Source organism: Filicampus tigris, chromosome 7 (assembly GCF_054856515.1).
Source record: "Filicampus tigris isolate MCC_2025a chromosome 7, RoL_Ftig_1.0, whole genome shotgun sequence".
Lineage (NCBI taxonomy): Eukaryota > Metazoa > Chordata > Actinopteri > Syngnathiformes > Syngnathidae > Filicampus > Filicampus tigris.
The window spans coordinates 21063090-21085050 of NC_141223.1; the positions used below are offsets into that span (position 1 = coordinate 21063090).

A 21961-nucleotide genomic window follows, 5' to 3' on the forward strand; every position below is an offset into this window, starting at 1 on the left:
AGAGGTGGATTAGGTCACTTTCCGTAAATCCCCATTGAAGGCCCGTATCATATCACATCCTGTACTACTGTCAAGTCACAATGACAGTTAAAACAGAAAGGGTACAGTGCCTTTGTAAGTTTGTAGTTTTTCACCATTGTATAGGGGTGGGCGGATCGATTCAAATGTCAATATTGTCGATACTAAGGAAGTACTTGGATTGGATCGATATTATTGTCCTGGGATCGACATTTCGGTCAAAGCGCCTCTTCTCCGCCCCATCTCTCTCTCGACCAGCGCCTCCTGCTACTCTCTGAGTCTCTGCCTGACTGAGTGACTCAGGCATACTTTTAGCCTATCCCTGGCGGAGAGGGTGACGGGAGAGTGAGAGAGCGGCCAGAACCTAAAGCAATATAGAGCCAAACAAGAAGCGGAGCGGGGTGTGGACTTTTTTTTTACAACGACAGAAAAGGACAGTGCCAAGTGTGATTTGTATAATAAAGTGCTCCACTACTGTTGTAACACCACAAATTTACACAAACATATGAAAAAGCTCACCCTAAAGAGAGCAACGAGCTGCAAGCAAAGAAGTTGACACACAGAGAATGTACTCTGGCAGAGGCTTTTTAGCCCAAAAAATCAAGAATAGTTGTTGTAGTAGAAGTATTTTATTTTATATAGTGTTAAAGGTTTACTTTTTACATTGTATTTTTTGCTCTATTTGCATTTTCTGACTTTATTTTCAAAATATTGTGCAATGGAAGGTATTATAGTTGTCAACTTGACATTGTTATATTTGTATTTTCGTTACATTGCTGCTTTTTTTTGGTTTGACTCTCTTGACTTTTGTTCTGAAACAGTTGTAGTAAGAAGTATTCTAGTATTTAATTTTTTTCTACTCTTACACGTTTTTACATTGTATTGTTTACACTATTTGAACTACTGACTTTATTTTTTAAATATTTTGCAATGAGATGTATTTTAGTTTAGTTATATATATATATATATATATATATATATATATATATATATATATATATATATATATATATATATATATATATATATATACATATATACATATATATATATATATATACACAAACTCAAGGGGGACCATAACATTTCCAAGCAAAAAGTATCGGTTTCAGCCAATACCACCCTGTATTTACTTGGTATCGGATCGATACCAAAATTCCCAGTATCGCCCACCCCTACCGTTGTATAACAACCTGCTGTGACGTCATAATTGTTCATACCGCTGTTCGGTGGGCGGGTATTTTTTAGACCTAGAAAAAAACTCCCTTGCTAAATACCTTCCCTTTTCCGGGTAGCAACAGCAAATTATTTTTTTTTCATTGGACCGTCAACGGGTGCGTGGGCGTCCGTGGCCCCGCCTTTCCTTCTCGAGACTTCTGTGGCGGCCCTCGCCGGTGTGCTGCGACGTTAAAGGCAAGTGGCGAAACCAGTCCTATTGTCTTCCTTGTCATTCCCGTCGTCGGCTCGTGAGAGGGCCGGTTCAGCAGCACGGCAGAGGCGTTAAAGTACAACGACATCTTGTAAAAAGAGGTGATTACGTCCAAAATGCATGTGTCATTTTCTTTATGCGATCGTAACTCTTCTAAAACAGAACAAGCCGATATTACGGAAGTTAAGATAGTCGACCACGAGGGGAGAAAAAAACGAAAATAGCCGTTTAAGTCTCTTATGTTGCAGTAGCCGGACAAATTGCAAACGGCTACTATTGATTAGCTTTAAGGTTGGCAACGTAAACTCATTGTAATCAAACGACTTTCAGGATAAGTTCAGTCGCCTAAACGACTTTGGGGTTAAGTTCAGTCGCATATTTCCAGCATATCGTTTACGAGTAAGTGACGCATGTAAGGCCATACTGTGAATAACATTTTGCATTGCTATATGTCGTTTTCATTTGGAATTCTCTTTTTTGACAAAGTTTTACAAGGAAACGGAATGCTCCAGAAAGTTATTCGCCGCAAGGAAGTGAGGGACCACACCCTGGTTACCAGTTGAGGGTGGAGCACAAGAAACGCGCATGCGCACTTTGTCGCCATTCAGGCTCCATTTGACAAAACTCCAGCTGCTGGTCTCGGTTGATGTGACTAGTGCATGTGATTTTTCTATGGCAGTTTTTAACAGAGAGAATTATTGCGTTTTTCTTAAAGTAAAATTAGTCACACATAAATCCAGTACAGTCACTTCTACAGTTAATAAGACAAAAATGGTTTTGCTGGATTGCAATGGGCTTCAAGACTAATCACCATTCTCCTTAAAGCGGAAGTCAACCCAAACATATTTTTTTCAAGAATATGTTCCCAGCAGGCCCACTAGTTGAAATACAGCATTCTGATTAATTTTGCGTTTGTGGCATATAAATTAAGCAGCAAAATGTTTTTAGCCCTCTCTGGGGGTGGTCATTTTGTCTTCTGTCGACTGAAAATGACATCACAACTGCTTACAACGACCAATCATGGCTCAGATTCAGAAAAGAGGCCAGCCGTGTCCTGTTTCAACTAGTGGGCTTGCAAAGAACATATTCTTGAAGAAAATATGTTTGCGTTGACTTCTGCTTTAAATCTTGTGTGAGTGAAATTTTAGGAAAAGATGTACCACATTGTCAGGTTTTCTTTTTTTTTTTTTTAATTGCTAGTTGTCTGTCAAATGGTGTTGTCATTTGTATTATAGTTTCAAAAAATGCAAATGTTTTAGTTATTAAAAGCAATCATCAAAATACAGGGGAATGTCTTTATATCAGGGGTGGGCAACTCGTGCAAGTTTTAGAGCAGGGTTCCCCAAACTACGGGACTGTCTTCACATTCGGCCAGGCCCTGCACACTAGACACGTGTTATGACTTTATTTTTTCAGTTCGATCATGTGATTGAGACTAATACACGCATGGATCGTAGCATTCTATTCCACTCTGTCGTTTAGATTTTAAAATGTCGATGTTAAATTTAGATTCCTAGTTAGCCGTGCGAAAGAAGCAGGACAGGTAGAACTTGTACGCACGGCGTGCAGCCCCTCCTGCTGCCGAAGCTGCGGTGCGGTTAAACGCCAGGGCAGCACGTCCCCACTGGTTGATCCTCTCGGTCAGCCCCTCCACTCGCTCAGTGCCGGCTAGCGTGGGCTGCGGCGGTGACTCTGGACATTCGCCGGGTCATTCCTGCGGATTTTGGGACTCCGCGGTGGCAGTATTCACCATTCGCTGGGTCGGTGATCTTACCTAGGCCGGCCCGCCGGGTGCATCAGCCAGCGCAAAAGGCTTCTAAGTACTGGTATGGAATCCAGACCCAAAGTCAGAATCGTCTAACTACATTTAATGCCAACAAGTTGAACTGGAACTAAAACAGTGAGTCAACACACAAATGCTGCTCCGGCGCAATGCAAATCCAGCTAATATTTACCTAATAGCATATATGCAGCTGCAGCATAATGCATATATAAACACATGCAGCATATGTTTTGTCGACTGCTTAGATTGGATGCATTTTCCTTGTTTGACCATAAAATAGTGTCGTGTTTGCCCTATTTTTTTCTTTCTAAAGAAAAACATTAGGTGAGCCAATAAATCAGTGTTCAGTTGATACTTGACGTTTTCAGGTTTCTTGATGTAAATCCTTGGTAGGCCGGATTATCGAACAGTGTGGTCCCCTGAACCTCCACTACTACGACTACTTTGCCCACCACTATTCTTCGAGTGGCGGCTTTGTGGTTATCTCTGAAGGGAAAAGGACAAGAACCATTTGTCAATTTCTTGTTACATGGCTTGCGTAGTTGTGAACATCATACTGGTTTTATTAAAATGCACGGTCATAGTCTTGACCGCATGAGCGGCATTCAAACCTGCTCTCAAGACTGGCTATGTTGACTGCAGTTGCCCCAATGGACATCAGAAATGGCAAGCAGGTGCTCCGAACCTCCAGTGCACATTTTGTTTCCACTTCTCAGACTCTGAGAATAACCTCAACCACATTCTGTAATGTTTAGGCTCGGGGCGGGGGCAGCATTTGATCTGTAACTGTGAAAGCCCAGGGACAGTGATGAAAATGTTGAAAATGCGCGTTTGGTATGGCCTTGAAATTGAAACGGGAATGTTTCCCGCTGAGTGGAGTGAAAGAGGCTGAAAAGAACTAACTACCTTGCGCTTCATAATGACGGAGCAATTTTCTCCTCACCATCTTTTTCAGAAGCCATGGCCAAGGCACCAGCAGTTGGTATTGATCTGGGCACCACCTACTCCTGTGTAGGCGTGTTCCAGCACGGCAAAGTGGAGATTATTGCCAACGATCAGGGCAACAGGACCACGCCCAGCTACGTTGCCTTCACAGACACAGAGAGGCTGATTGGCGATGCGGCAAAGAACCAAGTTGCCCTGAACCCTACAAATACAGTATTTGGTATGAAACACTTATATTGACTAATGACCATGGTTTTTCTTTTATATAATCAATTCTTCTAAACGTCCTCCTCAGATGCCAAGCGACTTATCGGCCGGCACTTTACTGATGGTGTGGTTCAGTCCGATATGAAGCACTGGCCCTTCACTGTCATTGATGATAACTCGCGCCCCAAAGTCAAGGTGGAATACAAGGGTGAGACAAAGACCTTCTTCCCTGAAGAAATCTCCTCCATGGTGCTCCTTAAAATGAAGGAGATTGCAGAGGCGTACCTCGGCAAGGTATGGCAGCTGTGCATGTGCCTTTATTTTGCTCCACCATTCTTCTACCTTTGAAAAATGTCGACTCATTTAGCATATAGTTACTTGGCGGCTAACAGTAGCAGTTAATGGAACATGAAACACCATCTTCAATAAATATTTGTCAGGTAGCCAGTCAGCAGCAAGCTAGTTAGTTGCTAGTAGGGCTGTGGCTATCGAATATTTTGGTATTGGGCTATTTGACCGAATAATCGGGTATTCAGACAAAAACAAAATGCTAGATTAAAGATGCAGACGCCAAAGACAAATTTATGTAAACTTTACATAGCTGGACACTCTTTTCTTCTCTGGAAATTTTACTGAGAATTTAGATGAAGCTCTCAGAATATATTTTGGTCTATGGGATGACGTGGCGCTTTTGCCAGCTAAACCGTACTTGTGTAAGCCTGATTTGAGTGATCTGTAGGAACGGCAACTGTCAGAGTGAAAAGGTCTAGTCATTTGTCTATTAACTTGAGCTCTGCTAACGGGGATAGCAGCTAAAAGCTGGCAACAGGTGCCGTACAATGCAGAGTCAGCGTAATTTTTTTTTTTTCTTTTCAGCGCCCTTTAATTTGCAATTGAACAGTATTTCAGGACAGTGTTGTGCTGTTGTCTTGGTAGAATCAGTTTAAGCCAGTAAGCAGCTTCAAAATAACAGTAACTTGGCATTGATGCCCACATTATTTAGTAAGGTCTATTTTGAAGTTGGCCTTCTTCCAAACAGTTTACATGTAATAAAGTGGGTCCTTGAAGTTAATTATTTATTTTTAACTGGGGTGGAGGCTCAAAGCGGGTTTGCGTGGCAAAATTAATATTTTGCGTCTCATTAAGTTGTACTGAATAGCAAAACACACTCCATCTGACAGTCACAAATAGTAGCCGAATTTACATGGGGCCATGTATTCCGATTTAGTAAGGATCCGAATGACCAATTGGAATGAAAATGCTCCATATCAACACCCCAATCGGAATAAAAGGCCCAATACGAAGGAATTTCATTCTTATTCACAGGGGTTGTATACTGCATTCCTTTTCTCGATCCAAACGAGCATCGTGTAAACAGTTCAGTCGGAATGGCCAGGTTGCGTTCTGTATGCGCATGCTCTGTCTTGACGTAATTGTGCAGTGACTGTAGCACAGTTGTAGAGTGAGCGTTGCGCTGTGTTTCTCGCAGCCTGTAACCAACGCTGTGGTGACCGTGCCAGCCTACTTCAATGACTCTCAGCGCCAGGCTACCAAAGACGCCGGAACCATCTCTGGCCTCAATGTCCTTCGTATCATCAACGAGCCCACCGCAGCAGCCATCGCGTACGGCCTGGACAAGAAGGTGAGGAGATGTCGACCATTTGATTAAAGTCTAGTCTCAACGCCTCGCGCGTCCGATGGCAGGTCGGCTCGGAAAAAAACGTCCTCATCTTTGACCTGGGCGGCGGCACCTTCGACGTGTCCATCTTGGCCATCGAAGACGGAATCTTCGAGGTGAAATCGACGGCGGGCAACACTCACCTGGGCGGCGAGGACTTCGACAACCGCATGGTCAACCACTTCATCAGCGAGTTCAAGCGCAAGCACAAGAAGGACATCAGCGACAACAAGCGCGCGGTGCGGCGCCTGCGCACGGCGTGCGAGCGGGCCAAGCGCACGCTGTCCTCCAGCTCGCAGGCCAGCATCGAGATCGACTCGCTGTTCGAGGGCATCGACTTCTACACCTCGATCACCAGGGCCCGTTTTGAGGAGCTCAACGGGGATCTGTTCCGCGGCACCCTGGAACCCGTGGAGAAGGCGCTGCGCGATGCCAAGTTGGACAAGTCGGTCATCCATGAAATCGTCTTGGTGGGAGGCTCCACTCGCATTCCCAGGATCCAGAAGCTGCTGCAGGACTTCTTCAACGGGAAGGAACTGAACAAGAGCATCAATCCCGACGAGGCTGTGGCCTATGGCGCAGGTATCGTGTATAGCTTTGCAAACCAAAGTACAGTAAAACCCATCCTGATGCTGCTTGAATTACACATTTCATAACCGTTTTTCCCATAGGATGATGTGAAGTTCATGCAACCATGATAAAAGCTTACAAAATAATTGGCCACACTATGGAAAAATGTAAATCTGACAAATGGGTTAGATCACTGGTTCACAAGGTAAACTGAACTTGGATAATTAAACAAATTGCACTTGAAAAAAAAAACTAAAAGAAATACCTAAAGTACCTAAAAAAAACAAAGTTCTTTAAGATTAAATGTATTACATTGAAGTACAACTTAACTGTATATAGGCAAAGAGTCTTTGGCGCACCACTTGAGAATCACCTGCGTCACATATTCACTGAGCTAAAGTCTTGCTAGATTTTCCGGCGTCAGACATGGTTGGCCTCCAAAGTTGTGTGCCACATAGTTTTCCAATTTGGAGGTTCCATTATTTTAGTCTTACCTAATCAAATTTTTGATGTTGGCGTTGTTTCAGCCGTGCAGGCCGCCATCCTGTCAGGCGACAAGTCTGAGAAAGTTCAGGACCTGCTGCTGTTGGACGTGACCCCCCTGTCTCTGGGCATCGAGACGGCCGGCGGCGTTATGACGCCGCTCATCAAGAGGAACACCACCATCCCCACCAAACAGATGCAGGTGTTCACCACCTACGCTGACAACCAGCCCGGCGTGCTCATTCAGGTACAGCCCGCCGACGCCGGCCCCCCTCACAACCACACGTGACAAACGAAATGACGGCGCCACCGATCCCCCGCAGGTGTACGAGGGCGAAAGGGCCATGACCAAAGACAACAACATTCTGGGGAAGTTTGAGCTGGCCGGCATCCCCCCGGCCCCCCGAGGCGTTCCTCAAATCGAGGTGACGTTCGACATCGATGCCAATGGCATCTTGAACGTCAGCGCGGCGGACAAGAGCACCGGCAAGGAGAACAAGATCACCATCACCAACGACAAAGGTGCGCATGATGATGCGACACCAACCGAAACAAACCATGTTATGGGACATTGAAAGTAATGTTACAATTAAAGCGGAAGTCAACCCAAACATATTTTTTTCAAGAATATGTTCCCAGCAGGCCCACTAGTTGAAACAGGGCATTCAGATTCATTTTGACTTTGTGGAAGATAAGTTGAGCAGCAAAATGCACTCGTTTTTAGCCATCTCTGTGGGGCGGCCATTTTGTCTTATGTCGACTGAAAATGACATCACAACTGCTCACAATGACCAATCACGGTCAGCCGTTATTGGTCGTTGTGAGATTAAAAGGTGCATGCTACGGGTCACAATAGTTCAACAAAAACATTGCAGTAATGGTTTTGTCTAGGAAAAATACATGCGTTTTGGGTGGGTGAAATTGCAAACATAGCATATTTTGGATATTAGGTTAAAGAAAATAGAGGAAGTCAACCCAAACCTACTTTTTTCAGGATATGTTCTATACAGGCTGACTTGTTGAAACAAGGCATTCTGATAAATATTGCGTTTGTGGAATAAGAGTTAATCCATCCGTTTTTAGCCATCTCTTGGGGGGGGGGGGGGGGGGGGGGCGGGACGATTTTGTCACTTCTGTCGACTGAAAATGACATCACAACTGCCCAGGTAATGGACCAATCACGGCTGGCCGGTTTTCTGAAGTTGAGCCGTGATTGGTCATTACTTGAGCCATGATTGGTCGTTGTGATATCATTTTCAGTTGACAGAAGTTACAAAATCGTCCTGCCCCCCCCCCCAAGAGATGGCTAAAAACGGATGGATTAACTCTAAATCCACAAACGCAAAATGTATCAGAATGCCTTGTTTCAACTGGTGGGCCTGCTGGGAACATATATTCTTGAAAAAAATGTGTTTGGGTTGATTTCCCTTTTAAGGTTCAAGAAATGTGTTGTAGACTAAAAAGGCTACAGGGTAACAATAGGTGAATATAAAACACTAATGGTAGTGCAAAGTGTAATGAGTTCATTTCCACCAGCCCACCCATTGAGGGAAAATTAAAATTAAAAAAGTTTCTTGTCTTTCAATCTTAATTAGGGATGCACCAAAAAACTCTTGGCCAAAAATGGAAAGTGGGCAAGATGAGACAAAAAAGAATAGAAAGCTAAATTTATTTTGAAAAGTTAAAAAAAATAAACTAACATTGCGATTGGAATTCCCGCACAGATTTCCTAGTATGTTTAAAAAAAAAAAAAAAAAAAAAATTGTACTGAAGTTACTTGTTTGCGTTCCTGCTTCCAATGTGGGAGTGAACCTTTTCTTTCATTTGCCCTCAGGTCGCCTCAGCAAGGATGATATTGACCGCATGGTGCGCGAGGCGGAGCAATACAAGGCCGAGGATGACGTGCAGAGGGATAAGGTAGCCGCCAAGAACGCCCTTGAGTCGTACGCCTTCAACATGAAGTCCACCATGGAAGATGATAAGCTTAAGGACAAGATAAGCGAGGAAGACAAGAAGAAGATTATGGACAAGTGCAACGAGGTCATCGCCTGGCTGGACAGGAACCAGGTACCGTACAATACTTAATTTTCCAAAGTTTCTGAAGTTTTGTTGCACGTAACTAATTTTTTTTTTTTTTTTTTTTTTTTTTTAAACCCCCTTCTCCGCCTCACTCAGTCTGCAGAGAAAGATGAGTTTGAGCACCAGCAGAAGGAACTGGAGAAGGTGTGCAACCCCGTCATGACCAAGCTGTACCAGGGGGCCGGTGGCATGCCGGGTGGAATGCCAGGAGGCGGAGCTTTCCCCGGGGCAGGCGGTGCTCCTGGAGGAGGCTCGGGATCTTCCGGACCTACTATTGAGGAGGTGGACTAAACTCAAATCTAGTCCACCATGGCAAATGTTGTATGTCTTAACATCAGCAGTTTCTTTTGCCTCACTTATCTGTAATAGCTTTTGAGGTGCTTTCACTGGCTTTGGGCTGTCTTTGCACACAAATCAACTCTTTGGCGTTGCACTTTTATTCCATTCTCAGTCTTTTTGACTACAACTTGTTTTCCTTAATAAAATTGCACAAAATTTCGTCCTTGTTTGCAATTCATTTTTTGATTAGAGGTGGCTAATACACTAAATGTGTGTACATTGTAATTATCAGATTTAATTCAACAAACGTATTGTCCATTATGTTATAATGAACCCTTTCTCGTGTGACATCACGTTTGTACACCTTGTGTTGAGGCATCCGCGCTGGAGGGCGCACGGTCAAATGAATGAGCTAACGGAGGCAAAATCGTGCCAAGTTTGTTTTGTGTTGACTTCGGTGAATGCCTGTGCTGTATACGGCTGCTCTAAACGCTCACTTGGACATAAGAAATCATACTTTCTGATGCCGGCAGTGACTGTAGTCCATGGTGGGCGGAAAAAAAACTAAGCATTGGTGTGAAAGTTGAGCACGATTAGGGTGACCATATTTTGAGTAAATAAAAAGACACTCGGCCCAGCCATGAGATACTGAAATGATCTCCAAGATGCCATACATTATAACTAATGATTTGAAAGTTAGGACTGCACAATATAGGAAAAATATGCCAAATGTGATATAGGTATTCTATATTACAATATCAATATTACTGCAATATTTAACATGTACCTTAAAGAAAGGACATCTTTAATGAAAGAAAGCTGTTCTTGCGGGAAAAATACCAATGTATTAAGTTTGGTGCTAGTAATACCCCTTGACACTGCTCTCAACGGGTGGCATTTCGCATTTAAGGTTGCAACTGACAAAAGTTTGGAACACCAGAATAAAGTCAAGGTTGAGAGAAAATAGTTTTCTCAATTTTTTTTTTTTTTTTAAATGTCTGAGGAAGGGAAACTTATACAAGTCATACAACAACGAAGGGACATTTTCACAGAAGTGTCTAATCTTACAAAGATTATGAATAATTGCTCTATTAAGATCTAAAAATGAATTCTCTCATTTGTTTTTCCAAAAATATTAGTACTAGTTACCTTTTTACAAGTAATCAATGAATACTAAGAAGGGCTTTCTTGAAGACAACATGGCAACCAGTCAGATGCACTTAGTGGTTTATTGAGCTTGCTTATGAATATTCATGAGGCTTGAAGAGGAAATGATGTTGGGAGTTTGTACGGGCATCTCGGTGAGGTCAGCGCGAGTTTGAGTTCCGTGGGCATTCGTGCATGCGGTAGGCGCACATGTAGAAGATACCTGCAACAAAACAAGCAACAAGGACTTCTCAAAGCTGCCAGACCGTGTCATGATGATGAAGAGGAGTACCTGAGAAGAAGGTGAGCACCACGGCCACCCAGCCCATGATGTAGGACCAGGAGAAGCGCCAGCTCCCGTAGCGTTTGCCGTAATAGTTGACCGTCACGCCTGTGTACACTGCCATGGCCAGCAACACGAAGAAACCTATGCACATACAAAAAAAGAAAAATACCAAGACAATATTATCAAAACCTTTTGGGACAAAGATGTAAAAATGTATTTTTCAAACCAAAAAATATGTAGTTTGAGAATGCATCGTTTTTGCCTTGTGAAAATGTTGAATATCTTCAGAAAAAAACGGAATGTTTCTGAGGGTTGTGAGTGGTTGGGAGTGGGGGGTGAATCCGAATATTTTGAGAATTTGTGTTTTCGTTTTTGTTTTGACAAAAAGTTGCATTTTTGTTCCAAAAACATTTTATTTGGAAGAAAAAAACAGTTTTCTGAGAAAAAATATCTGAATATTTTGAAAAAAATGTATTTCAAATGAAATGCATTATAGTGAAAAAATATGAATTTTTAAAAGAAAATGTTAAATTTTTCTGAGAGAAAATCTGAAAAATAAAAGTAAGACAAAAATCTGAATACCTTGAGAATTTAAAAAAATATTTTTCTCAGATAAAATCGGAATATTCGAAGAGCAAGCTTATTTTAGCAAGACAAAAAACCCTGACAATTGTTTTTTTTTGGGGGGGGTGAATTTTTGGGAAACGTTGTGAGAAAAATAGTTCCATTTTATTGACTAAGAAATCAATACACAACATTTAAGAAAAAAAAGATCTGCATATTTCAGCAGTTAAGATTCTTCTGAGGAAGATTCCAAAAAATGTTATTCCCCCACCCAATAAAATCCCCAGAATGTTCTTAGAAAAAAGTTCGTTTTTTTTCCCAGAAGAAGTGTAATAGTCTAAAGAAAAAAAAAGGAACTGTCTAGAAACATATCTGAGTATAAAAAACGCTCTGGTAACAAATTAGAATTATTCTCACAAATTGTTTGAGAAAGAAAGTCTAAAAACACAATAACATTTAATTTTGATATAAAAACTGTGAATCTGAATATTAAAAAAGAAAAAAGGTGAGAATAATTGGAGAAAATGAAAAGTTGTTAAATTTACTGTATATTGATGTGCACGTGTATTTTTGTGTGGAAAAAAATGAATATTTTGAGAAAATATTTTGCGAGAAAGCAGTGTAATATTTCTTTCAAAAAATTGCATTTTTGGTAGAATCTGAAGAATGTGTTTTTTTGAGAAAAAAAACTAAATATTTTGAGAAAAAGACGCAGTTCTTCGACAAAATATGTCAAGAAAATCCAAAAGGGCAAAAAAGTGAGGATGCGGCTGGAGGGATGTTTTGGCGCTCACAGGAGATGAAGAACAGGATACCGGCGGCAAAGGTCTTGTCAAAGCCGTCAAAGGAGGAGTAGTGGATGAAGGCCATGACACCGATGACGATGCCGATGAAGCACGCCAGCAGGGACAGGATCATGAAAGCCCGCGTGGCATCCCAGTACGCTGCCGACCGAAGGGATGCAAGCAAGCGCCGTCAAAATGCTGCAATTTCCCACTTCCCACTCGTGTTTTATTCACAAGCAAATAAACCCTCACAAAAAAATAGTCCATTCAAAGATGGTACATTTGAAGTTATCAGTCAATTCGAATTGGCTCAATCAATCGTCATTTTCCCAGTGAAATCGGCTTTCGTTACACCCCTACTAGGTATGTTATAAACCGTATGTTAAAGGGGGAATCAATCCAAACATACTTTTTTCAAGAATATGTTGCAGCATGCCCACTAGATGAAACACAACATGATTAATATTGCGTTTGTGGAATAAGCAGCAAAGTTAAGCAGCAAAATCCACACGTTTCTAGCTATCTCAGTGGGCGGCCATTTTGTAATTTCTGTCGACTGAAAATGACATCACAACTACCGGTACTCAGGGCTCATGTAACAACCAATCAGGGCTGAGCTTCAGAAAACAAGTCAGCCATGATTGGTCGTTAGCCGAGCCCCGAGTAGTTGTGATGTCATTTTCAGTGATCATTTATTTTCCCACATAGGGCTGCACATTATATTGAAAAAATATCAATATTGCGATATTGGCCTACGCATTATGCATATCGCAAAGTCATGCGATAAGTTTCTTATGGAATTGTATGCTATTATCTCAATTCGACCAATCAGAATCAAACTTAAATGTGCATCACCTTCCAATAGCGCATCACCTTCCAATAGCTGAACATTATCTATTACAATGAATCAGCTAAAAATACATTGAGTTTGCTTATTTTGCTGCATGAAAAAAAAGCGATTCTTTCATTAGACATGAAAAATGTCATTTCTTTAGGTACATGTTAAATATTGCAATAATATCGATATTTCTGTATTCAACAACCGCATATCGCATGTACCAATATCACGCAGGCTTATTCCCTCACCATATATGAAATATTGATGGCTGATACACTGCAATTGTTGTATTGGGTCTCACGACATGGCGTACTTCATCAATTCTTCTGGACTTTAAATACACATGTGCGTGTTGTGTGTGTTTGGTCTTACCGATGCTGTCTGTGTGTGTCATGCACTTGCCGGGCACACAGTAGCGCCAAAGGCCCTGGTGCATGTAGTTGCTGGAGTGGCGGTATTGCATCCAGTAGTCGGTTGCTGTGGAGACGATCAAGAGGATGTTGCCCACTCCGGCGCAGAACAAGCCGCCTCCCATGAAGCTGTACATACTGACACACACACACAAATATACATTATGCAAGAGCTTGTGTATTCACGTGTACCTCATGAGGTGTCTGGTTAGTGGACTGTTGCCCTTTATGGTGAAAAAAATGAAGGATTATCTCATTTAAAATAAAAAGACGCACTGGAAGAAATTCATCTTATTGGAATAAATGATTTTCCATCTTTCTTTGTTTGTGATTCTCACATATTAGCTGAATATCCCAGGAAGAAAGAAATGTTTCAAGGAAAAAATGGTAAAATGCTATAAAAACTGTTTTTCATTTTCCTATTTTTTGTATTTTTTGTATAATTAACAGCGAATAAAAAACGGAATAGAGTTTTTTTTAATTTTATATTGTGATGAATAAAGTAGACTACTACTACTCATTTTTAGTGAGAAATAATCAGAAGAGAGTTTAAAGTTTTAATATGCAGAGAGAAAAAAAATCCAAATATGAAACAAAATAACATTTTTCAAAATATGTTGAGAACAAAATAGCATTTTTCTGACAAACAATTGAAACAAAGTTAAAGGTTTTAATAGCAGAGAAGAAAGTCCTGATCTTTAAACAAAAAAATCTTGCGACAAAAATATTAATCTTGAGTGGGAAAAGGTAGCATTTTTCAGTGACAATTATGTTAATATTTCAACAAAAAGACTATTTTTTTTCTGGAAAAAATAGCTTTTTTGATAGAAGTGTACCAAAAAATATTGCAAGAAAAAACGTGTACTTTCTATTAATGTACCAAGTGAAAAAGCAGCAAGAAATAATTTGAAAGTTTAGTGATTTTGTTTTCCTTGACTAAAAACTGGAAATTCTGGAGCAAAAAAAAAAAATGTTTTTTTTCAAGTAAAAACAAGCAACGGTTATATGAAATTACTTACATTATTATGAGATTTTTTTTTCAAGATCTGTTTTTTTTTTTCATTTTTTTTTTCAGACCGCGACTAAATGCTAAACTACGATGACGAAGATTTGATGGGCAGTTGTCTTATACCTGTCCCGCGTGCTTTCCTTTCCCAAAGCAAAGTGGAGTGCCGCTGTGATGAGTTCACGCGCATACAGACGAGGCCGAGTGTCGATGCAAGCGTTGGGAAAGTTTTGTTTGCCAGAGGTAAACGCCGAACAATGCGGGCGCGACCAATCGCGAGGCGCTGCTCACACGTGCGGTTTTGTTGTCGCAGGGAATTTGCTGAAAACACAAAACCCCGAAAGCCAAAAGTGATGACTGCGCGCCTTCCTTTCAAAATGGTGAAAACGCCACAAAAACTTTCAAGGACAATTGCTGGCCAGTCAACCAAACCTATTTAGCGCTACTTTCACTTTTTAGTACATCAATCTTTCCGTTTGCAGATTTATGACCTGGGTTTTTATTTTATCATTGTATCAACTTTGGGGTGGGAGTTCGGGCTAGCTTGGCTCTAAGGTAGGGTCTCAAGTCACAGTTAGGGTTTCAAATGGGCATTTTTCAAGATAGGATTTCAAATTAGGTCAAGTTCGAGTTTTTAAATCAGGCTTTAAAATTAGGTTTAAGGTTTCAAGTTAAGGTTTCTAGTTAGGTTTATGATTTCAAATCTGGGATAGGATTTAAAAATTAGGGTCTTCAGATTAGTTGTTCCAATTAGGGATCGGGTTTGAACTTTTTAAAGTTTGGAATAGGGTTTCAAGATTGGGTTTGGTTTGCTTGATTTTTGAGTTAGTGTTTTGAGTTAAGGTTTCAAATTGTGGTTTCACTTCAGAGTTAGGATTTGAGAATAGGTCAAATTAGGGATTTTAGATTGGGTTTTCAAATTAGGTTTAAGTTTGAAGATAATCTTTCCAGTTAGATTTATGGTTTCAAATCTGTGGTAAGGTTTCAAATTAGGTTTATGGGTTATAGGGGTAGAGTTTCCATCTAGGGTTAAGGTTGTTCAGGCCAGAGTTAGGGTTTCAAATTTGGGGTTTTCAGATTAGGGTTTCCAATTAAGGATAACGCTTGAAGTTTGGAATAGGGTTTCAAACTAGGGTTAGGTTTTCAAAGTAGTGTGGTTAGTGTTTCAAAGCAGGGTTTTAAATTTAGGTTAGGGTTTAAAAGCAGGGTTTTATACTAGGGTTTGGGTTTTAAAGTAAGGTTTTAGTCTATGGTTACAGTTTCAAAGTATTGTATCGAATTAGGGTAAGGGTTTTAATTTTTTTTTTTTCAAACTAGTGTTAGGCTTTGAAAATGCACTTTTTAAAAGGTAGAATTGGGTTTTTAAAATAGGCTTTTAAACTATGGTTAGGTTTTCAAGGTAGGTTTAGGGTTTAGGGGAGGTTTTAAACTAGGCTTAGGGTTTCAATGTATCTTTTTAAACTAGGGTTTCAAGATAGAAGTCCCTGATAGTGTAGTGGTACACACGCCTGAGTTGTGTGCGGGCAGCGTGGGATCGATTTCCCCTCAGTGACAGTGTCTCTGTGTGCCCTGCGATTGGCTGGCAACCAATTCAGGGTGTCCCCCGCCTACTGCCCAAAGACAGCTGGGATAGGCTCCAGCACGCCCCGCGACCCTTGTGAGGAGAAGCGGTACAGATAATGGATGGATGGATATATATGAATGCAGTACCACAATATGTCCACTTGATGATGCAATTATCATATATGATAATTGTCTGACGACAGCCTTCCTTCTTTCTTCCTTGTGTCCTTCCTTCCATCATCGTTTCCTTTTCTTCCTTCCTTCCTTTCTTCACATTGTGTACAAAAGCCTGATGCAGCGTTAGTGTTCAAGTGGAACAACAGACGGTGGCATAATCTGGCATAAAAGTTATGAATATGAATGATCTTCTCTCAATTTACTCCCAAATGGATCAGTATTTGCTCGACCGGGGGATTACTTCTAAACTTGGAAAACTTAGCCTTTGTATATGAAATTCATGTTTTGTTTTGTTTTGAAACAGTACTGACACACCACACAATCTTCCAGAATTTTAAAAATTGATTTATTAAAAATAATGAATGGATCAAAGCCAGCGGTGATGTACAGGCGTGTCACAGTACAGTACAGTATTCACACAACACACCCACATCAACAAGTACACACATGCGCTCACACTTTATGATTCAAACGTAATATTCACATGATTTTCTCAGAGATACATTCAAGAATCTTCTCTACAATGTCATAATTTCTTTGACATGTCAGTGATCAAAAATACTTTTGTCCTTCCCACGCAGAGCTCCCATTTTCAGATACTGCAATGTAGCTGATATCACAAAACTGGAAGCAAATGTATTTACACAAAGTCAGGATGACGTTTTAATAAGATCAAATACAAAAGACAAGAAATTAGGGACATCCCCATCCACTTTTTTGTTGGGCGCATCCTTTTCAAAGCAACAATAAGAAACTATTATTATAATTATAGCTTTAAGGATTATTATTATTTGATATCTTTAAAGGGAAGTCATCCCAAAACTTTTTTTCCCAAGAATATTTTCTATGCAGGCCAACTAGTCGAAACAAGGCGTCCTGGTTAATATTGCATTTGTGGAAGCTGAGTTAAGCAGACAAATCCGCCTGTTTTATGGGGGGCGGCCATTTTTTCACGTCTGTGACATCACAGTTGCTCAGGTAATGACCAATCACATATCACTTGTTTTCTGAAGCTAACCCATGATAGGTCGTTATCTGAGCCCTGAGTAACTGTGATGTCATCTTCAGTCGACAGAAGTGACAAAATGGCCACCCCCTGTGATGCCTTGGTTCAACTAGTGAGGCCTGCAAAGAAGATATTCTTGAAAACTTGAAACTTTCCCTTTATAGGGAATTGCTGTATGAAGTAGTCAAATTAACAAAGTCCATTAATTTAATTTGGGATGGAGTCTGAAATAATTGCTTTATATAACATTAATTTATATATTTTATTAAATTTCCCATGAATCAAATAGTTTAAAATAGTTGCCTGAAATTTGAAACATATTTGTACATGTTCATTAATTTCAGTAACAATTTTAATATGTGCATTTTATTTCTCTATTAAAAATGTAAATCCATGTATTGAATATTACATGAATGAACAAATAAATTCAAATTTGAAATGAGAGAAGTAACTACATTTACTTGTTTCACAAAATGCTTTATACAATTGGGAAATATTTTTATGAAACTATTATACTGTCAAAAATATGTAATAAAGTGAAATTTAAAATATAATCCCAAAATAACTGTTTGTTTCACAAAAAACAGTAATATAATTCATATTCTTTATATTTAAAATGGACATAGATGTATTAAATGATCAAATTAACAAATACAAAATAAAAATATTTGAAATTCCCAATATAATCTTGAAATGTTTATTTTGCAAACATTTGCAATATTTATGTATGTAAAATAGCAATACATTGATTAAATGGCCCATTATCAAATAATCTAAATAAATATGAAACTTCCTACATAAACCAAAATATGTATTATAAGGGTTTAGAACACCAGTTTATTTAACAACCAAATTTAATATTTATTGAAGACAAAGGTTCAGATAATGGATGGATGGATCATTTTCATTGTCCCAGTCAGTTGCGTGTGGTGTAATTCCCATTGAGGACATCAGTGGACGCTGTTGCATCCCAATAGTTTGATAGTGTTGCTTCAATAAGTGAACAGTAAGAACAGGTCAAGCCTGACGTCTGTGAGTGTGTGTGTGTGTGTGTAAATAGCAGCAGTGGATTTCAAATGCAAGTAGACAGTACACCATCACTGTTGTGGCCTCCTGACTTTGGCACACAGTCAATGAAACGTTAAACACACGCATGCACACCCGCACACACCTGTCACTGTTCTGTGGATGTGCACAGTTTAATGGTGGCTATGGATTAGCACGAGCTAATATATACACTTTATTTTTATTTGAATAATCCAGGCTGACAAAACGCTGTAGGACTGATGAAAGGGTAGGGGATTGAGTCTGGACATTTCACAGGCAGCTTGGATGTGAAGTCCTTAATTTTTTACACTTTTATCAATGGATGGCTCACAAACGGAAATGGAGACGATGTCGGCTCACATGAGGTTCTGAAAGCAAATAAAAGTAGCAAAGTTAGCAGCGCTAATGTGTTATATGTGGCTAAGCAGTTTGTGTTAGGCAACTTGTAATTAAAATCAACAATTGCTTTTTTTGTTGGTCTATGATGTTAGACACAAAGTTAGCAGACTTTAAGAATGTTTAATCTAGTTTAAAGGCACAGCAAGATTCATTTTCCTGGTCCTTGCTGCTAAGCAGAAAATGTACTTAAAATTCCAGCTCGCACACTTTAGGTCAATATCAGGTGCAGCAATGTTACTAATTCAAGGTTCAAGTTAAATGTTAGCTAGTTAGCTAGCAGATGCAACAACATAGATACACAGAATTGTTGTCATTCTGTTTCCTGGTCCTTGTTACACAGCAGAATCTTCAAAGTTGTTTTCTAAGCTTTGTACACGTGCAACACTGTAGCACAAAATCATTGATAGTCTCCTATTATTATAGTTTAAATTTCTCATAATTTAAGTTAATTTAAAAAGTTAGTTAGCCAACAGGTGCAACAATGCAGATGGACAGGAATGTTGGAATCATCAAGATTTAATTAAGATTTTAGATAGCTAGCTGGTTAGTAGGAGCAAAACAGGTGGCGACTGAACAGATTATTTTTCTTGATCCTTGTTGCTCAGTGGAAACGTCAAGATTTCTGATTTTAGGGAGCTAGAATTTGCGGTAACCAAGATAATTGTAGACTATAATGTTCCTAGTTGGTCTTTGTTACTACTCAGCAACATAAAAAATGTAATTGCAACATATGTTAACTAGCTGGCGCAACAATGTAGCTGATTTAACACATCCTGTTTTCTGATCTGTCTACACAACTGATTGAATTTTCTTCTTGGTCCTTGCTAGGCAGAAAAGTCAGGATGTAATTAAATTGTTAGATAGTTACAAATATTTTTTGTCATTGTTTTTCCTGGTCATTGTTGCCTAGGCAGGAACCTTAAACGTGAGTTACAGTTTTAGCAATTATGTTGTTTGTTGTTGTCAGGTAAGCATAACGTAAGGAAATGACAGGACTATGTACACATGAATTTCTCAATTGAGTCAGTGATGTGTTTGGCTAGCATGTGGTTAGCTCATTACCTGGTCCCTCATGTGTCCAGAAGCTGGGGATCGGGTAAAGATGCCACCCAGCGACCCGTAGTCTGACATCTGGTTGGACGACCCGTACTGGATTACATTCTCATCTGGAGATGAAAAGATCACTTCAATTTTATTTCTACATCTATACAATATATAGGTTAAATCCTAAACGCCATGTGATGGTAAGCATCCCCCATCCTGATACGAGGATTTACAGGACCATCAAATAGAAAGTCACCCAGCTGTTGTCTTGTTATCTTTGCAGTCACTTACCCTGTGATGACCATTTTGTGGCTGGTCTCCAGTGGGGGGAGACATGGTCGTCACTTGCGAGGGTCACAACATCGGCTGCGGGGGAGTTCTCGGTGGGCGGGGGGGCTGGCGGAGGGGGCAGCTCTGGGGCCATGCATGTGGGAAATAAACACCCTGCTTAGTTACAACTCGTATTAAGGGGAAACTAGGTCTATAGGTTTGACCACTCGAGGCAGATGGCTGCCCCCATGGCAACAGATGGCCTTTGCTGTACTTTAGTGCTATACACTTTAAATATCACCTACGTTAGGCATACGATGCGCAATGTATGTACTGTATCTGTGGTATATGTTTTAAACAAATATTCGAGAGACTGTTTAATCTCATATGGTTATTTGATAATGCTTCTTTTTCATTATATTGTATGCATTTTCATTCTGAAAGCGCATTTCGAAACACATTAAGAGGATGAACATGGCAACTGCATATTCAAACGTTATTATAGTAAAATAAAATGAACAGCACTCAATTCGGCCCAAAAATGTCGCTTATTGGCCTAGATCCTGACACGAATCTCCTCTTTTTAGGAAAGTGCAGCAGCAACGGAAGGATGCAGATAAGTTAAACAGTAAAAGTTTGAACAGTGTGAATTACTATGCTATAAGAACAAGTTAAGGGCATCTGTTAGTGCTTTGGCACCATATGAAAATTTCAGGGGAAGCTACCGCCCTACAAAAACATTAGCATTTGTTCATTCTTTAAATGGCCGTGCAGAGTAAGCAAAGTTTGACGAGCAAAACATGTTTGTGGCGATCTGCACATGAATACATTTATGCATTGATCAGTGAGCATTTTTGGAAAGTATGATGTTTTTACTTGACTTATAGCTGAGATGTTTTTTTTCTAAATTCTTTTGCGGTTTGGATATGCAAAGACTTAAGAACAATGTAGTGCTGAATTGTGTATTCAGAATTCTCTTAAGTGTCTCTGTTACACCTAAACGCCGACAACACCAAGCAATGAGGTGATGCAACGTGTGATCTTGCTGCCTGGTTTTTAGTGGGAGACTGTTAGCTAGTGAGCTAGCTGGCGGCTAGCGCCTCACGTCGGGGTGTGGAAGGCCCACTGGCATCTCAGTGACATACAAACCGGCCACCGGAGGCTTGAAGCAAATATATTTTGACTGCTCAAACACGTAGGGATGTGTAGGCACAAGAAAAGGTTTATGGTATTCAGGGAAGTACTCTGCTCCAAATTCAGCCCGGGAATTTGAGATTGCGAGGCCCCTGGCGCGCAACCGATGGCTGAAATGTTTTTTGTTCCTCTTGTTCCGCTGCGAGGGCTGAAATACCAAGCAATAAGAGGTGACACCAATTTTAGGTCTTATCGTTTTTGTGGTATAAACTAAAGAGAGTGTGCTGATGTTGTCGACCATCAAGGCAACTTTAGGATGTCATGTTGGCACTTGCCTTATTCATCTTGGTTTTAACATTCCAGCATGCCATTGTCTTGGCACATGTGTTTTGCTTGTTTTGCTTACCATTAAAGAAAAGATCTGTCGAACCACAAATGGAACTATAGATCAATATATTTTGATCCTACTAAAAGAGAAAAATACATAAATAAAGGGACTTAAACACAGAGCATGTAACACCAATTCTGGCCTCCCTTCACTGGCTCCCAGTACATTTTCGGGTTCAATTTAAGATTCTTCTATTTGTCTATAAGTCATGAAATGGTCTGGCCCCAGCGTACCTCTCTAAGCTCCTCCCCTCCTACGCACCTTCCCGTAGCCTGAGGTCTGCGGACCGAGGCGCTGCTCGAGGTGCCGAGGACTAAGTGGAGCCTCAGAGGGGATCGAGCCTTTTCGGCTGCTGGTCCTTCCCTTTGGAATGACCTTCCATTGGATGGGTTGAAGACACATTTGTATTCTCTGGCTTTTGATCCGA

The 21961-nt window shown here is 40.3% G+C and overlaps 3 protein-coding genes across 7 annotated transcripts in view; 1 reads left to right on the forward strand and 2 right to left on the reverse strand.

The window, feature by feature from the left end:
- Window positions 1–1283: 1283 nt before the first annotated feature.
- Window positions 1284–9690, forward strand: hspa8b (heat shock protein family A (Hsp70) member 8b). Of its 3 annotated transcripts, none has more exons than XM_086035463.1 (9): window positions 1284–1431; window positions 4186–4395; window positions 4471–4676; window positions 5872–6024; window positions 6087–6642; window positions 7158–7360; window positions 7437–7635; window positions 8948–9180; window positions 9289–9690. In XM_086035463.1, exons 2-9 carry the CDS (start codon window positions 4191–4193, stop codon window positions 9481–9483), a joined length of 1950 nt encoding a protein of 649 aa, XP_085891589.1. In that variant the 5' UTR covers window positions 1284–1431; window positions 4186–4190; the 3' UTR covers window positions 9484–9690. The 3 variants fall into 3 exon arrangements, with proteins under 3 accessions (XP_085891589.1, XP_085891587.1, XP_085891588.1); XM_086035461.1 differs by having other exon boundaries at window positions 1380–1548; XM_086035462.1 differs by having other exon boundaries at window positions 1386–1548; window positions 4189–4395.
- Window positions 9691–10681: 991 nt separating this feature from the next.
- lim2.3 (lens intrinsic membrane protein 2.3) lies at window positions 10682–14787 on the reverse strand. Of its 2 annotated transcripts, none has more exons than XM_086035838.1 (5): window positions 14633–14787; window positions 13463–13638; window positions 12262–12411; window positions 10910–11044; window positions 10682–10840 (listed from the first exon to the last, which is right to left on the reverse strand). In XM_086035838.1, exons 2-5 carry the CDS (start codon window positions 13635–13637, stop codon window positions 10779–10781), a joined length of 522 nt encoding a protein of 173 aa, XP_085891964.1. In that variant the 5' UTR covers window position 13638; window positions 14633–14787; the 3' UTR covers window positions 10682–10778. The 2 variants fall into 2 exon arrangements, with proteins under 2 accessions (XP_085891964.1, XP_085891965.1); XM_086035839.1 differs by having other exon boundaries at window positions 14520–14651.
- A 1783-nt stretch (window positions 14788–16570) lies between these two features.
- The window catches only part of LOC147145143 (roundabout homolog 2), an 85419-nt gene continuing 80028 nt past the window's right edge, over window positions 16571–21961 (reverse strand). For both annotated transcript variants that reach the window (XM_086035542.1, XM_086035543.1), the window contains 3 exons: window positions 20034–20156; window positions 19761–19864; window positions 16571–18667 (listed from right to left, as the gene is read on the reverse strand). In XM_086035542.1, the coding sequence (XP_085891668.1) occupies window positions 18656–18667; window positions 19761–19864; window positions 20034–20156 (239 nt within the window). In that variant the 3' untranslated portion in view covers window positions 16571–18655. The remainder of the gene's footprint in view (window positions 18668–19760; window positions 19865–20033; window positions 20157–21961) is intronic.

Coding starts and splice junctions, on each gene's coding strand:
- hspa8b (XM_086035463.1), top strand. CDS start 4,191: ATGGCCAAGGCACCAGCAGTTGGTATTGATCTGGGCACCACCTACTCC. Junction 4,396..4,470: donor CCCTACAAATACAGTATTTG/GTATGAAACACT, acceptor CGTCCTCCTCAG/ATGCCAAGCGACTTATCGGC. Junction 7,361..7,436: donor AGCCCGGCGTGCTCATTCAG/GTACAGCCCGCC, acceptor GATCCCCCGCAG/GTGTACGAGGGCGAAAGGGC.
- lim2.3 (XM_086035838.1), bottom strand. CDS start 13,637: ATGTACAGCTTCATGGGAGGCGGCTTGTTCTGCGCCGGAGTGGGCAAC. Junction 12,412..13,462: donor GACACACACAGACAGCATCG/GTAAGACCAAAC, acceptor TTCGGTCGGCAG/CGTACTGGGATGCCACGCGG. Junction 11,045..12,261: donor TATCCTGTTCTTCATCTCCT/GTGAGCGCCAAA, acceptor GTATGTGCATAG/GTTTCTTCGTGTTGCTGGCC.